Source organism: Bufo bufo, chromosome 8 (assembly GCF_905171765.1).
Source record: "Bufo bufo chromosome 8, aBufBuf1.1, whole genome shotgun sequence".
Classification (NCBI taxonomy): domain Eukaryota; kingdom Metazoa; phylum Chordata; class Amphibia; order Anura; family Bufonidae; genus Bufo; species Bufo bufo.
Genome location: NC_053396.1, coordinates 11,406,874 through 11,423,919, shown reverse-complemented (window position 1 = coordinate 11,423,919; position 17,046 = coordinate 11,406,874). Strand labels below are relative to the sequence as shown.

Here is a 17,046-nt window from a genome sequence, read left to right as displayed (position 1 = left end):
GTGGGAGCATGCTTTTCATTGGGCCCCAACTTTCTGAGGTATTTATGAAATGATGTAGTAGGCACCATTTTAGTATTGATATATCATGATGAGAAGCCAATGGCGTCATTGTATTTAATACCAGCAGACTCTGACCAAGAACATGGCACCCCGAGAGGAAGATGGAGGAGCGGACAAAAGCCGCCTCAGCTCCGTCCTGTCAGCGCCGCGGCAGCGCTTTGTTTTTCCCGCCTCCCCACTCTGCACAGGGAAAAGGGGCGTTCCGGCCGCGGTCACGTGATGTTCGATGATCCGCTCTCCTGTTGCCAGGCAACACGTAGAAGCGTTCCGACCTCCTGCTGCTGCACCCTGGGCCCTGTATGTTGGGATCGGGCGGATGGAGCAGTACAGCTTGCTCGGTCGGATCGGAGAAGGGGCTCACGGCATCGTGTTCAAAGCCAAACACATCGAGGTAGGCGGCCATGTCATAGGGAAGGTGAAATGGGGTGTGTCGCCAATTTAAATGGGCCCCCCCAGTCACGTGATAGGGGTATGTATGACATAGTAGGGGGCGCACATACAAATATGGACTGTGGCAGCTGATGATCAAACCACCCTAACATCTTACTGCTAGGCTGAGATAGGGCTTCTTAATGGTACAGGCCCAAAGCCTGCGGCTGCACCACTGACACATTCTGATGACATCACTTCTCCTGATTCCTGCAGTGTTGTCATGGGAACCACTAAATAAATCCACAGGGTAATGGTGAGGCCTTGTGCACTGGAGCATTTTTTGCAATACTGTGCTCACACTGCAACCCCCATTAATTTCTATGCTACCACCGCTACACTGCGATTCTTGGGCACAATCAAGATTGCAGTGCAGCCACAAACAGAGTGTGAACAGGGGGCTGTGTGCGGATATTGATCTACAGAGGTCAGGGATTTGGATCCACACAAGGTCTTCTTTGGATTTGTTTTCTAATGTGTTGTAGTAACTGATATTCACCAGCATGTGGCGCCAGAGCTCCACAGGACCTCAATGGGAGATAAAACACTGCATGCCATCATTGTAAACCCAATATTGTGCAGCAAACAGAGGGTTAATTTCTGAGGGATCTGTTCATACTTCTGTGCTGTCTCTCATGGCGGCTTCTTTTTCATATATTTTGGGTCGTCTGATATTTTACATATCTGATATTCTCAGACCGGGGAAGCTGTTGCCCTTAAGAAAGTGGCCCTGCGGAAACTAGAGGAGGGCATCCCGAACCAGGCCCTGCGGGAGATCAAGGCCCTGCGTGAGATTGAAGACAATCCATACGTGAGTATGAAGATATCAGCAGCATGGTGGCTCAGTGGTTGGCACTGGTGGCTCAGTGGGTTGCACTGGTGCCTTGCAGCTCTGGGGTCCTGGGTTGGAATCCGATCAAGGACAACATCTGCATGGAGTTAGTATGTTCTCCCTGTGTTTGCGTGGGTTTTCTCCGGTTTCCTCCCACACTCCAAAGACAGACTGATAGGGACCTTAGATGGTGAGCCCGTGTGATCACTATGAACCTACTTCTCTGCTCGTCTTATCCACTTCATATCACGCTATTGCTTTCTTCTCTTGTCCTTCTAGTGTTCCTCTTCTGATCTCTAACATTGTCCTTATTTCCTCTCCCATTCGCTTAGTGTTACCTCTGTCACCTCCTTCTTCTGCCCTCTAGTGTTACTTCTGTTGCTTCCTTCTTCTGCCCTCTTGTCTTAGCTCTGTTGCCTTCTTCTGGCCTGTAGTGTTTCCTCAGTTGCCTCCTTCTGCCCTCTAGTTTTATCTATGTTGACTTCTTCTGCCCTCTTGTCTTAGCTCTGTTGCCTTCTTCTGCTCTGTAGTGTTACCTCTGTTGTCCTCCTTCTTCTGACCTCTAGTGTTACTTCTGTTGCCTTTTTCTTCTGCCTTCTAGTGTTAGCTCCGTTGCCTTCTTCTTCTGCCCTGTAGTGTTGGCTCTGTCACCTTCTTTTCTTCTGCCCTTTAGTATTACCTCTGTTGCCTCCATCCCTCTTATCTTAGCTCTGTTGCCTTCTTCTGCCCTCTAGTCTTAGCTCTGTTGCCCCCTTCTTCTCACCTCTGATGTTGATTGTTTCTTTTCCCTCTTCTTTCCCCCTTGTGTCACCTGTCTAGCTTCCTTCTGCTGCCCTCTAGTCTTAGCTCTGTTGCCTTCTTCTTCTTCCCTCTAGTCTTACCTCTGTCACTTCCTCCTTCTTCTGCCCTCTAGTGTTACCTCTGTTGCTTCCTTCTTCTGCCCTCTTGTCTTAGCTCTGTTGCCTTCTTCTGGCCTGTAGTGTTTCCTCAGTTGCCTCCTTCTGCCCTCTAGTTTTATCTATGTTGACTTCTTCTGCCCTCTTGTCTTAGCTCTGTTGCCTTCTTCTGCTCTGTAGTGTTACCTCTGTTGTCCTCCTTCTTCTGACCTCTAGTGTTACTTCTGTTGCCTTTTTCTTCTGCCTTCTAGTGTTAGCTCCGTTGCCTTCTTCTTCTGCCCTGTAGTGTTGGCTCTGTCACCTTCTTTTCTTCTGCCCTTTAGTATTACCTCTGTTGCCTCCATCCCTCTTATCTTAGCTCTGTTGCCTTCTTCTGCCCTCTAGTCTTAGCTCTGTTGCCCCCTTCTTCTCACCTCTGATGTTGATTGTTTCTTTTCCCTCTTCTTTCCCCCTTGTGTCACCTGTCTAGCTTCCTTCTGCTGCCCTCTAGTCTTAGCTCTGTTGCCTTCTTCTTCTTCCCTCTAGTCTTACCTCTGTCACTTCCTCCTTCTTCTGCCCTCTAGTGTTACCTCTGTTGCTTCCTTCTTCTGCCCTCTTGTCTTAGCTCTGTTGCCTTCTTCTGGCCTGTAGTGTTTCCTCAGTTGCTTCCTTCTGCCCTCTAGTTTTATCTATGTTGACTTCTTCTGCCCTCTTGTCTTAGCTCTGTTGCCTTCTTCTGCTCTGTAGTGTTACCTCTGTTGTCCTCCTTCTTCTGACCTCTAGTGTTACTTCTGTTGCCTTCTTCTTCTGCCCTCTAGTCTTAGCTCTGTTGCCCCCTTCTTCTCACCTCTGATGTTGATTGTTTCTTTTCCCTCTTCTTTCCCCCTTGTGTCACCTGTCTAGCTTCCTTCTGCTGCCCTCTAGTCTTAGCTCTGTTGCCTTCCTCTTCTGCCCTCTAGTCTTTCCTCTGTCACCTCCTTCCTCTTCTGCCCTCTAGTCTTTCCTCTGTCACCTCCTTCCTCTTCTGCCCTCTAGTCTTTCCTCTGTCACCTCCTTCCTCTTCTGCCCTCTAGTCTTACCTCTGTCACCTCCTCCTTCTTCTGCCCTCTAGTCTTTCCTCTGTCACCTACTTCCTCTTCTGCCCTCTAGTCTTCCTCTTCTGCCCTCTAGTCTTTCCTCTGTCACCTCCTTCCTCTTCTGCCCTCTAGTCTTTCCTCTGTCACCTCCTTCCTCTTCTGCCCTCTAGTCTTTCCTCTGTCACCTCCTTCCTCTTCTGCCCTCTAGTCTTTCCTCTGTCACCTCCTTCCTCTTCTGCCCTCTAGTCTTTCCTCTGTCACCTCCTTCCTCTTCTGCCCTCTAGTCTTTCCTCTGTCACCTCCTTCCTCTTCTGCCCTCTAGTCTTTCCTCTGTCACCTCCTTCCTCTTCTGCCCTCTAGTCTTAGCTCTGTTGCCTTCTTCTTCTCACCTCTGGTGTTGACTGTTTCTTTTTCAATCTTCTTCCTCCCTTGTGTCACCTGTCTAGCCTCCTTCTTCTGCGCCCTAGTGGTTGTGTCTCTTTACATTCCCTATTCCGATAATATCTGAGTTATTCCTCTACTGCCCCCTACTGTTGGCTTTACTGCCTTCTTCTGCCGCCCCCTAGTCATTGAGTCACACCTTTTGTATGCTTGGTGGTGGCATTATTCCTTTTGTGTCCTGCCCCCTCAGTGTTGGCATCTGAATAATGGCACCATGCTCAGTAGTTTGGGCATATTTCTGTATCTTCACCACTTTCCTTATGATTCATTGGTACCATTGTCATACTGGTAACACCTGAATCGGTCATAGACAGTCCGTGTGTCGTAGGTCCTTACTTCCTTGGTCTTTGCAGTGATCTGCCACCTTTCATGGCTGTGCAGTCCTCATGTAGCTGTGCTTTTATATACTGGAGTCCTTGCCTGGCCGCTGGCGGGATCATTACTTTCCTTCTTTGTATCTGCAGGTAGTTAAACTGAGGGAGGTGTTCCCACATGGCACAGGGTTTGTCCTCGTCTTTGAGTACATGCTCTCGGATCTCTCAGAAGTGATCAGGAACTCTGACCAACCCCTGACCGAGGCGCAGGTCAAGGGCTACATGATGATGTTGTTGAAAGGAGTCAAGTTCTGCCATGAAAATTCCATCATGCATCGGGTAAGTGAACATGACCACCGCTGTACACGCCAATACCTGAGGACTACTCATTCAGCATCCTCTGCTCCATTTTAACAGGATCTCAAACCGGCAAATCTTCTTATCAGCTCCACCGGGCTTCTCAAGATTGCAGACTTTGGCCTGGCACGAGTCTTTTCTAATGACAGGGGGCGTCTGTACAGCCATCAAGTAGCCACCAGGTTGGTTAATCGGCAGTACTCAACCTCTCCAACTGTTGCAAGGCCGCCAGAGCATGCTGGGAGTTGTCATTTTCTTAATAGCTGGAAAAACACAGATGACTCTCCTTTCAGTATTATGGAGCTGTCCCTTTGAAGGAATCTTTTAGGGGTATACAGACCTCTTTTTTTTTTTAGTTCTGGTTTACATTTTATTTGTATCTCCGGGTGACTTGCAGATGGTACCGAGCCCCAGAGCTGCTGTATGGAGCCCGCAAATATGATGAGGGAGTGGATCTATGGTGAGTTCCTTGTGCCTGACTCTGCAAGCAGTAGTAGAAGAAGTACGGGTTTGGTAACACTGTTCTTATCTCTAGGGCCGTGGGCTGCATTTTTGGGGAACTTCTCAACAGCTCGCCCCTCTTCCCTGGAGAAAATGACATTGAACAGCTGTGCTGTGTGCTTCGAACACTGGGGACACCTAATGTAAAGACATGGCCGGTGAGTGGTTTACTGTGGACGCAGCAATGAAAATGAAAGATCCAACCATCAAAGATAAGGGCTTTTCGAGCCCGCTGATTTCCGTCTGTACTGTGTTATGCTTCATTTGCCCTGTGGTGGCGCTGCAGGTTGATCAAATACTTCCTGGCAGGTTCCCTCAGAGATTACAGCTGGTTACCGGGGGTCCCAGTAGCAGGACACCCTGTAATACTCTTCTAACTATGTACCTTTGCCGCCAGTGTAAATCTGATCGTATCTGGTTTAGGTCTCATTTTATAAAGCGGCGTCTATTGCTGATTAGATGATACCGTGAAATCATGTCAGTTCTCTTTTTACACTTCAGGAAATCACAGAACTCCCAGATTATAATAAAATTTCTTTCAAAGAGCACCATCCTCTCCCTCCTGAGTGCATCGTGCCTGACACCTCTCCGGAGGCTCTGCAGCTCCTTATGTGCTTCCTGGTGTATCCGTCCAGCCAGAGGATTCGAGCAGCGGAGGTGAGTCCATGAAAGGCCCCTTTCAGACGAGCGAGTATGCAGCAGCACCCCTCCTGACCTCCTAGCACTGAAGGGGTTGATGCTATGTAACCTTTGGAGGTCTGGAATGTATTGGATAACACTGACATGATGCTGTCAATGTTATCCAATACATTCCAGAACTGTAAGGGTTACATAGCATCATAAATCAATATGCTATGTGACCCCCGTCAGTGCTGGGAGGTCAGGACGGGAGCTGCTGCATACTCACGATGCGAGTCCGATGCATGGAACTAGCTCATCTCAAAGAGGCCTAATACTGACCTTCCCATCAGTCCATAAATCTTACACCGGGCATCCAGCAAATAAAGGGGTATTCCCATCTGGAACATTTATGGCATATCGCTAGGTTATGCCATAAATGTCCGAGAGGTGCCATAAAGAGCCTTTATTCTACAGCACCAATATTTTGCAGCACTGTAAAATAAAAGTTACATGGGTGTCCCATGCGGCTCTGGAGTCGTTGCTCGGCTGTCGAATGACCTCCGATCCTGACTGTTTAACTGTTTTCTATGGTCAGGAGTGACCGTGGCATGATCAATGGGAGCTCCCCCTTCAATTGTGTCACTGGGTTTCCTGGTGACATAATTGGGAACTGGGTGAGGCCAGTGCAGTCAGTCCTGATAACTTAGAAAGGACCCTGGGGCTGTCTGTTCTCTAAGTGCTTCTACAAAAGAAAATACATTATAAATGTAGCAAGAAGAAATAAAATAAGTGATACTTACCTGACTGATCTCCTGCTCTGACGCTTTCAGGTCCATGCTAGTCTCTACTACATGGCCCAAACAGGCCTAGTCATTAAGGGGTTATCCGGGCTACAGATATTGATAACCTATCCTAGGTTATCAATATCAGATTGCTGGGGGTCCGGCATCCTCCGCCATTAGCTGTTTTAGGCAGAGGAGACTATACATTTTCACAGAGCGCCATGCCGGGTACTGCCGCTCAGATCAAGTGAATTGACTCTGAACTGCAGTACACCAGTGCAGGATACTTCATAGTGTATGGAGCCTTCTGCTTCTCTTCCTGTATAGTTTCCATTGCCACAGCTGATGGTGGGGGGTGTCAGACCCCAACCAGTTTGATATTGTTGACCTATCCTTAGGATAGGTCATTGTTAAATGTAGCCGAGACAAAGCTAAAATATCCCAGGCTGGTCAGATTGGGGCCTGACATGGGCAGCTTGAAGCTGACCATCTTACGAATAGTCAGTGAGATGGCTCAGACCGCCCAGTGTTGAGTGTGATCTCCCCTTCTATAGGAGAACCTATATGTGTAAAACCCCAAGATATAGTATACACCGCTGAGGGGGTTTGCTCAGAGGACCCTCTCACATTCACTTCATGTTCTCTTACAGGCTCTTCTCCATCCATATTTCTTTCGGGAGCCTCTTCCTGCTCATCATTCAGAGCTGCCTATTCCCCAACGGGGTGGAAGAAGAAACCGACAACTTCAGATAGAGTTTCATACAGAAGAACCTGTATCTGACAGCCTGCTAGACCCCGGACTCTTGAGTGACTATCTTTATGGTCTCTGACCACAGTTTAGGACTTTCCGGCAGGTTCTGGGTCTTATATTGAAGACTTTATTTTGGGTAGGAGATCCTATACACATAATAGCGGTAGATTACCCCCGAGCAAAGCCAGATCATGGGATTAATGGAGACTCTGACTCGACTGGTCTATGGATCCTACCGCTGTAGTGCACTGGCAGAGACCCTGTATCTGCAGTGGGGTCATGGGTCCGTCCACCCTAGCTCCGCCATGGTCACTTGTACATAGTACTGGACGGTATTTTACAATATAAACTTCTATATATTTATATATCAGGGAGTTGTGGTGTTCTTTAGTGGCTGGGTTCAGTTCCGCACTCTTCTCCCTCTCCATGTGTTGAGGGTTAGTGAGTGGGATGGGGCAGGGATGGGCGCTGCACAGTGGGTTATCTGTGCGCCAGAGATAAGGATTGCTAGTCAGTCACTCTGGGCTCAGGGGTGTGTGGAGAGCCTAATGTCTCAGCACTTTGTGTGACAGCCAAAAACTTGACGGGGACATGGGATGTACAACAGCACTTAACTCTTACCCTGCCAGAGAGCTAGATGCTGAGTTCATCACTTTCCCATTAACCACATGCGAGCTGACAAATGTCTGGCTGTGCACATGTATAACTCTGCAGAGACGTCTCTGAATGCCTCTGAAGAGTCTGCAGCTGCAGAAGAGGGGAGCTGGACTCCCCACAGAGAAGACGGAGATGGTTTATTGCCGTCTCTGTATACAGGGCGCTCTGTGAGGCGTTATACCATTTACCGATGCATGTGATCGCTGGGTACCATGTAGGTGCAGTAGCTGCTGGGTGTGTATTTCCACTGCTTGCCGGAGTTCATTGGGGCACGTTTACGGAGGCCGGCTTTTTACGCCAGTCTTAGTTTCCCCCTCTGCACTGCCGCCATGACGAGGTGTGCGCCTCATCATAAATTAGGTGCATCTGTGGCAGTCTGTGTGCCTGGAGTAAATACTACGCCAGGGCAAAAACTGTCAGACGGCTGGATAGAAAAGGGAACTTGCGACACTTTTTACGTCTAAAGGTCTCGCAAGTCCATTAGTAACTGTGCCCCATTGTATCTGGCATAGCCGGAAAGGACCAAAGCCACCCCAGTTCCCTTAGACTATAATGGGACCGAGTGGGGATCTGGCCTGTTTCCGACATCAGTGCCAGGAATCAAACGGTGCTTGCAGCAGTTTTTGTTTGGCTGAATCCCAGCTTCAATGCCAGAAATAGGCCCGATCCCCCGCTTGGTCCCATTATGGTCTGTGGGCTCCGGCGGTGCAGGTAGTATCCGGCAGGCTGTTCCTCTGCCGGAAGATTTTAATGCTAGCGTGAAACTAGCACAGGGGCTAATATGGAAGCTTCATATACAGGGACAACCAGCAATAAAAACAGAATACCATGTTCTCTAAGGATACGTCTGCACTTATCGGATTGCCTGTCCAAATTTGCTTGCAGAGGAGTATACTAGCAGCTAATCCCATCCACACGCTGCAGCAATTCACCTGTGGTATGGATTTCCAAGTTCTGTAGAGAATTGGTCATGGATTTGTTGTGGCTTTTCAGTTCAATGAGGAAGTCAAAACCTGCAACAAACCCAAGTATTGTGCGTCCTGCCGCGGATCGCCTGCCCATAACCATTTAAATGAGAAAAAAACAAACAGTATGCTCGCCAACCCATGGAGCGCTCATGCCGGCGTCTCCACGGTCAACCGCTGCTTCCTGAAGTCCAGTGATGGCTCATTGACACATGACTGTTACAGGGACGACAGGTCCTCGTTGGAGGCAGAGATTGTCGGAGAGCACCTGACCCATGTAGAAGTACCCTTAGGGCATGTTCTAACAGAGGGAAATAAGCAATGGTCCGCTTTTTAACCCTTTCGTCAATGGCTTCAATTCTAAAGACCCCATGTCCAGTAGTTGATTGACGCCCAAACGTGGCAAGAACGGCAGGTTTCGATCATGTCGGGGGAGAGGAGAATCGAGCGAAATAAATATTTTTGTCCTCCCAGGAGATAAGCATCCATCAGGAAGTGGCTTTCTCACCTCTCCCTATTGACAACACATGCATACTCAACCGAACTGAAATTGTAGGTGTATGATGGGGGTCTGAGTGCTGAGACCCCCCACTGATCTATAGAACGAGAGGCGAGAAGCACACGCATGTCGCGCGCTCTCTCCTGGCTGCACGATGCTGGAGCAAGACAGGCCTGACTTTCTATTGAGTCCATCTTGCTTCCTGAGAGAGCGCGGTATGCGTGTGCTTCTCTCCCCTCATTCTAGAGATCAGTGGGGGTCTTAGCGCTCAGACCTCCACCGCTCTAAACTTTTGACACGTCCCTATCGCATATCAAAAGTCTGTTCAAACCACAGCGCCTCTTTAAGAGATGTTGGTGCCGCTTCACCTCGTAGATAATTATCAGAATGTGTTAGGCTGAGACCACACGGGCAACCATTGGGTATGGCTTGGCCATGTGCGTGCATCAGTATGTCAGTTCCGTAGCCCCGCAAACAAAATAGAACATGTCCTATTCTTGTCCGTTTTAGGCATTTTTACAATGGATCCGCAAAAAAAAAAAAACGGATGGCATACGGATGTCATCCGTTTTTTTTTTTGTTTTTTTTTTGCGGATCTGCAATTTGCGGACCGCAAAACACATACGGTCGTGTGCATGTAGCCCAAGTCTGTATTTTAAATCCCCGGTCAATATTAATGGCTCAGGACAGAACACGGTCCTTTGGTGGTTTATTCCTGGTCACCGCTTATCTCCTTTCCTTCATGGAAGTAATATGCTCTCCTGGCCCGGCTGGGTAACACCTTGCAGATCTAGGGGATGAGTTAGTCTGTGCACCCACTAACTACGGTGTATATTAGGGCGCTATACAAGCTTCAGTTCCCCGAAGCGGCAGCTTTGCAGAGGCTATTTTATAATAGTCCCCTGCCCCACAGCCTGTAGTCTGCTGACGGACGCGCAGGATAACAGCTGTACGTCAGGGAATTGCTGTATAGGCAATAGGTAACATGTCATCCTGACTGTGTAAATGCAATGTTAGATGAAGACCTGCCGCCTGGACTTGTGCAGTAAGCAGGCAATCATTTCTCACTTTTGCCTAAAGCCTTGCAGAACGTACGCGGCCATGGTCACACAGCGGTGCTTAAAGGGCCAGGACACCAAGAGTGCAGCAGCAGTTAGGAGAGGAGCTGTTCACATCATTCACACCTGTGTATCTACTACTGATGCCTGGATAAAGGGGGAAGGGGTTTTTGTGGAACACCACCATAGCCTCTGCTGAGCCTGAAATGGCTGATAACAGAAAACAATAGATTGCATTAAACTGCATGGCAGACATAGATCGGTATGGTAAGAATTGCCGTCATAAGTAGTACAGCCCTGCATCCCCCACCGTAATGGATGGGGGGGGGGGGGTCTCCTGTTTGCACATTTTTCGGTTTAGCAAGGAGAAGGTTAATTGTGATGCAGCAGTAGCAGTGCAGAGCGGCCGGGGCTGTCCTCTGTGGCTAGGCTGGTGGCTGGTCCCTTCTCCTCCCTGTTGGCTGCTCGGAGGTGATAAGATGCTATCTGTTTGTTAAGAGACAAGTTTGGCACAGACTGACATCAGTTACACAGAGGAGGGAGTTGTGGTGATGTGAGGAGGGAGCCGCGGGTGAACTCGCACACAGCTGGACAATAGGGAGAGAGCAGAAGAAGACGGGGCGGCACTGCCAGCCTAATGTGTGCCCCCCGCTGTACCCCCTACCATCACAGCATATCCATAACTCATCGTCCTATATTACTCTTCCCATTATTATATATCCATATACTACTCTTCCCATTATTATACATCCTTAACCTTTGCACTGCTGCATTCCTGTGTATGAGACCCCTCATTGCATCCACAATTGAAGGGGGGGGGGTGTTGAGGATTGACCCCCATAAAGCCCAGCAGCTTAAAAAATGCACTTTCCAAAAAGCATCCAAACTGCTTTTTTTTTTTGCAAAATGTGTGCTATAAGTCCAGCCCTGGGTTAATGGGCAGTCAGCCTGAATTTATATGGAAAATCCCTTAGCGTTTGCTTCATCCATTAGAGGTGATAGTCAGCTCCTCGGACAAATCTACCTGCTCCGTTTCTCATCAGATCTCGCAGAAGTGATAAAACCCATCTCGTCATTCCCAGATAATATTAGTTAACCCCTTCCACACTGCAGAGGAGAATGGCAGAATGTGACCTTCTTTGATGTACCCTCACCATATGCTAATAAATAAATATATATATATATATACTGTATATAATAAATTCAGAGGCCGCCTATGACCCTATATTATTTCGGTGGGTGCCTCCCCACCCTCAAATAGTGGCAAAGGCGGGGCAACGGGAGGGACCTGCTTGTGTCATAGGACTAGTGACTATAAGGGTGTCAGGGAGAGAGGAGGTGTAGTGTCTGCACTATTAGTGACAAGTATTACGCACGGAAAGGATTATCGGTTAAAGGGGTGACGGTACACCGGGGGGGGGGGTGAAGAGAGAAACTTAACGCGTCTTGTTGTCCAGCACGAGGTGAGTTCCTTCACACATCTATACCTAAAAGGAAATCTAGAAGCACGACAGATGTAGCAGTGCTGAAATTGTCATCTCACTTGCTGGGCCCATATGCACTCCATAGCGATATCGCCATGCACTGCCCCTAATGACAAATCCTGCTCTGCTACATCTATAGATATGCAAGATAAGTGGACACTGATGTTACTGCTCCTTCCGTTATAGACCAGCCGCCCAAAAAGTTTCATTCGGAGACCCCTCCCTACAGGTGGAATAATGGAATATCGATATCATTGTCACTTACCCGCCTTAGGACCTTTTCTACTCCACACTGGATCGGTCGGTCCATAGACTACGGATTTGTATGGATTGCACCTGGCCAATTAACCCCTTACACACCGAGCCAGTTGTGTCTATGTAGCCGTATGCAGGAAAGGTTGTATTTCAATATAATGTAATGATAAACTTTCAAAAAATTTATATATATATATTTGTGGGGTGGAATGGCAAGAGAGAAACCCCGCAGTTCTGCAAATTATTTTTGTGGGTTTTTATTACACTGACTGTGCAGCAAAAATGACGCGTTAACTTTATTCTGCGCATCAGTACGATTACAGAGATACCACATTTATATGGTTTTTTTATGTTTTACTACTTTTAAAAAATTTTAAAACTTTTTGGTAAAAAAAAATAAAAAAATCTTTTTTACACAGGCTCATATTTTTTGCAGAGCTGCAGTTTGCATTGGCACTGCTTTGAGTTGCATATGACTTTTTGAAACATTTTTATTCTATTTTTTTTTGGTGGGGGGGGGGGGGATGCATAAAAATATTTTTTTCCCCCAGTGTTCAAATTGTAAGCAGTCTATGACATACCGAGGTCTGGCTTATCCTAGTGATTGGTGGTGAAGGGGGAAAACAGTATAGCAGTAACTGATCTCTTACTAAGGCTACATGCACACGAGCGTTGTGTGTTTTGCGGTCCGCAAATCGTGGATCCGCAAAAGACGGATGGTGTCTGTGTGCGTTCCGCAATCTGTACAGAACTCGGTAATTTTTACAAAGTATCATCTTGACAGAAACTGATATAATAATCTGTTGAGGGTACAACTAAGGCTACTTTCACACTTGCGTTTCTATTTTCCGGTATTGAGATCCGTCATAGGGTCTCAATTAGGGTTGTTTCGATACCATAAAAAAGTACTGCGATACTCGATACCACACAAAAAAAAATAAAACGCCCAAAAAAGCAGCATGCATTCCGCATTTTGTGGAACGTCCGGCCCATAATAGAACAGTCCTATGCTATTTTTTTGGGGGGAAAAAATGGCGAATCGCATAGTTTTCATAAATATTTTTTTTCTGTTACGGTGCTCACCGCATAGGACATTTTTTAAAATATTTTAATAGTTTGGACTTTTCAGACGTGGCGATATGTAATATGTTTATTTCTTTTTGTTTATATATTTTATATGTAAAATTGGGAAAGGGGGTGATTTATACTTAATATTATACATAATATTTTGATGTGTTTTTTTTTTTTTACTTTTTATTTAATAACTATTATCCCCCTTAGGGGCTAGAACCTGGAATCTTTTTATCCCTTGTCCTATTCACCCTGATAGATCTCTAATAGAGTGAATAGGACCTCACACTCTCCCTGCTGCCCTGTGCATAGTGCACACAGCAGCAGGGAGATTACCATGGAGGCCTTCAGTAGCGTCCTGGCTGCCATGGTAACTGATTGGAGCCCCAGGATTACACAGCTGGAGCTCCAATCGGAACTGCCACCAATGAGGAGGGGGGGAGGGGACCCTGTGGCCACTGCCACCAATGATTTTAATATTGGAGAGGTTGAGGGGAGCGCACTGCACCACCAGCGATCACTATTCTGCTGGTGCAGTCACTGTATACATACTTTACATTACTTATCCTGTACTGATCCTGAGTTACATCCTGCATTATACTCCAGAGCTGCACTCACTATTCTGCTGGTGCAGTCACTGTATACATACTTTACATTACTTATCCTGTACTGATCCTGAGTTACATCCTGTATTATACTCCAGAGCTGCACTCACTATTCTGCTGGTGCAGTCATCGTGTACATACATTACTTATCCTGTACTGATCCTGAGTTACATCCTGTATTATACTCCAGAGCTGCACTCACTATTCTGCTGGTGCAGTCACTGTATACATACTTTACATTACTTATCCTGTACTGATCCTGAGTTACATCCTGCATTATACTCCAGAGCTGCACTCACTATTCTGCTGGTGCAGTCACTGTATACATACTTTACATTACTTATCCTGTACTGATCCTGAGTTACATCCTGTATTATACTCCAGAGCTGCACTCACTATTCTGCTGGTGCAGTCATCGTGTACATACATTACTTATCCTGTACTGATCCTGAGTTACATCCTGTATTATACTCCAGAGCTGCACTCGCTATTCTGCTGGTACAGTCACTGTGTACATACATTACTTATACTATACTGATGCTGAGTTACATCCTGTATTATACTCCAGAGCTGCACTCACTATTCTGCTGGTGCAGTCATCGTGTACATACATTACTTATCCTGTACTGATCCTGAGTTACATCCTGTATTATACTCCAGAGCTGCACTCACTATTCTGCTGGTGCAGTCACTGTGTACATACATTACTTATACTATACTGATGCTGAGTTACATCCTGTATTATATTCCAGAGCTGCACTCACTATTCTGCTGGTGCAGTCACTGTGTACATACCGTACATTACTTATCCTGTACTGATCCTGAGTTACATCCTGTATCATACTCCAGAGCTGCACCCACTATTCTGTTGGTGCAGTCACTGTGTACATACATTACTTATCCTGTACTGATCCTGAGTTACATCCTGCATTATACTCCAGAGCTGCACTCACTATTCTGCTGGTGCAGTCACTGTATACATACTTTACATTACTTATCCTGTACTGATCCTGAGTTACATCCTGTATTATACTCCAGAGCTGCACTCACTATTCTGCTGGTGCAGTCATCGTGTACATACATTACTTATCCTGTACTGATCCTGAGTTACATCCTGTATTATACTCCAGAGCTGCACTCGCTATTCTGCTGGTACAGTCACTGTGTACATACATTACTTATACTATACTGATGCTGAGTTACATCCTGTATTATACTCCAGAGCTGCACTCACTATTCTGCTGGTGCAGTCATCGTGTACATACATTACTTATCCTGTACTGATCCTGAGTTACATCCTGTATTATACTCCAGAGCTGCACTCACTATTCTGCTGGTGCAGTCACTGTGTACATACATTACTTATACTATACTGATGCTGAGTTACATCCTGTATTATATTCCAGAGCTGCACTCACTATTCTGCTGGTGCAGTCACTGTGTACATACCGTACATTACTTATCCTGTACTGATCCTGAGTTACATCCTGTATCATACTCCAGAGCTGCACCCACTATTCTGTTGGTGCAGTCACTGTGTACATACATTACATTACTTATCCTGTACTGATCCGGAGTTACATCCTGTATTATACTCCAGAGCTGCACTCACTATTCTGCTGGTGCAGTCACTGTGTACATACATTACTTATCCTGTATTGATCCTGAGTTACATCCTGTATCATACTCCAGAGCTGCACTCACTATTCTGCTGGTGCAGTCACTGTGTACATACATTACTTATCCTGTGCTTATCCTCAGTTACATCCTGTATTATACTCCAGAGCTGCACTCACTATTCTGCTGGTGCAGTCACTGTGTACATACATTACTTATCCTGTACTGATCCTGAGTTACATCCTGCATTATACTCTAGAGCTGCACTCACTATTCTGCTGGTGCAGTCACTGTGTGCATACATTACTTATCCTGTGCTGATCCTCAGTTACATCCTGTATTATACTCCAGAGCTGCACTCACTATTCTGCTGGTGCAGTCACTGTATACATACTTTACATTACTTATCCTGTACTGATCCTGAGTTACATCCTGTATTATACTCCAGAGCTGCACTCACTATTCTGCTGGTGCAGTCATCGTGTACATACATAACTTATCCTGTACTGATCCTGAGTTACATCCTGTATTATACTCCAGAGCTGCACTCGCTATTCTGCTGGTACAGTCACTGTGTACATACATTACTTATACTATACTGATGCTGAGTTACATCCTGTATTATACTCCAGAGCTGCACTCACTATTCTGCTGGTGCAGTCATCGTGTACATACATTACTTATCCTGTACTGATCCTGAGTTACATCCTGTATTATACTCCAGAGCTGCACTCACTATTCTGCTGGTGCAGTCACTGTGTACATACATTACTTATACTATACTGATGCTGAGTTACATCCTGTATTATATTCCAGAGCTGCACTCACTATTCTGCTGGTGCAGTCACTGTGTACATACCGTACATTACTTATCCTGTACTGATGCTGAGTTACATCCTGTATTATACTCCAGAGCTGCACTCACTATTCTGCTGGTGCAGTCACTGTGTACATACATTACTTATACTATACTGATGCTGAGTTACATCCTGTATTATATTCCAGAGCTGCACTCACTATTCTGCTGGTGCAGTCACTGTGTACATACCGTACATTACTTATCCTGTACTGATCCTGAGTTACATCCTGTATCATACTCCAGAGCTGCACCCACTATTCTGTTGGTGCAGTCACTGTGTACATACATTACTTATCCTGTACTGATCCTGAGTTACATCCTGCATTATACTCCAGAGCTGCACTCACTATTCTGCTGGTGCAGTCACTGTATACATACTTTACATTACTTATCCTGTACTGATCCTGAGTTACATCCTGTATTATACTCCAGAGCTGCACTCACTATTCTGCTGGTGCAGTCATCGTGTACATACATTACTTATCCTGTACTGATCCTGAGTTACATCCTGTATTATACTCCAGAGCTGCACTCGCTATTCTGCTGGTACAGTCACTGTGTACATACATTACTTATACTATACTGATGCTGAGTTACATCCTGTATTATACTCCAGAGCTGCACTCACTATTCTGCTGGTGCAGTCATCGTGTACATACATTACTTATCCTGTACTGATCCTGAGTTACATCCTGTATTATACTCCAGAGCTGCACTCACTATTCTGCTGGTGCAGTCACTGTGTACATACATTACTTATACTATACTGATGCTGAGTTACATCCTGTATTATATTCCAGAGCTGCACTCACTATTCTGCTGGTGCAGTCACTGTGTACATACCGTACATTACTTATCCTGTACTGATCCTGAGTTACATCCTGTATCATACTCCAGAGCTGCACCCACTATTCTGTTGGTGCAGTCACTGTGTACA

The 17,046-nt window shown here is 46.3% G+C and overlaps 2 protein-coding genes across 2 annotated transcripts in view; both read left to right on the top strand.

Annotated features, from left to right (window-relative positions):
* The first annotated feature begins 234 nt into the window (after positions 1 to 234).
* Positions 235 to 7,409, top strand: CDK20 (cyclin dependent kinase 20). Its single transcript, XM_040442564.1, has 8 exons — positions 235 to 451; positions 1,187 to 1,300; positions 4,178 to 4,366; positions 4,445 to 4,566; positions 4,782 to 4,844; positions 4,920 to 5,043; positions 5,387 to 5,542; positions 6,939 to 7,409. Exons 1-8 carry the CDS (start codon positions 287 to 289, stop codon positions 7,116 to 7,118), a joined length of 1,113 nt encoding a protein of 370 aa, XP_040298498.1. The 5' UTR covers positions 235 to 286; the 3' UTR covers positions 7,119 to 7,409.
* Positions 7,410 to 11,548: 4,139 nt separating this feature from the next.
* Positions 11,549 to 17,046, top strand: part of GATA1 (GATA binding protein 1) — a 32,758-nt gene continuing 27,260 nt past the window's right edge. The window contains exon 1 of the mRNA XM_040405751.1: positions 11,549 to 11,681. The gene's annotated coding sequence lies outside the window, so the exon portion shown is untranslated. The remainder of the gene's footprint in view (positions 11,682 to 17,046) is intronic.

Coding starts and splice junctions, on each gene's coding strand:
- CDK20 (XM_040442564.1), top strand. CDS start 287: ATGATCCGCTCTCCTGTTGCCAGGCAACACGTAGAAGCGTTCCGACCT. Junction 4,845..4,919: donor GATGAGGGAGTGGATCTATG/GTGAGTTCCTTG, acceptor TCTTATCTCTAG/GGCCGTGGGCTGCATTTTTG. Junction 5,543..6,938: donor AGAGGATTCGAGCAGCGGAG/GTGAGTCCATGA, acceptor GTTCTCTTACAG/GCTCTTCTCCATCCATATTT.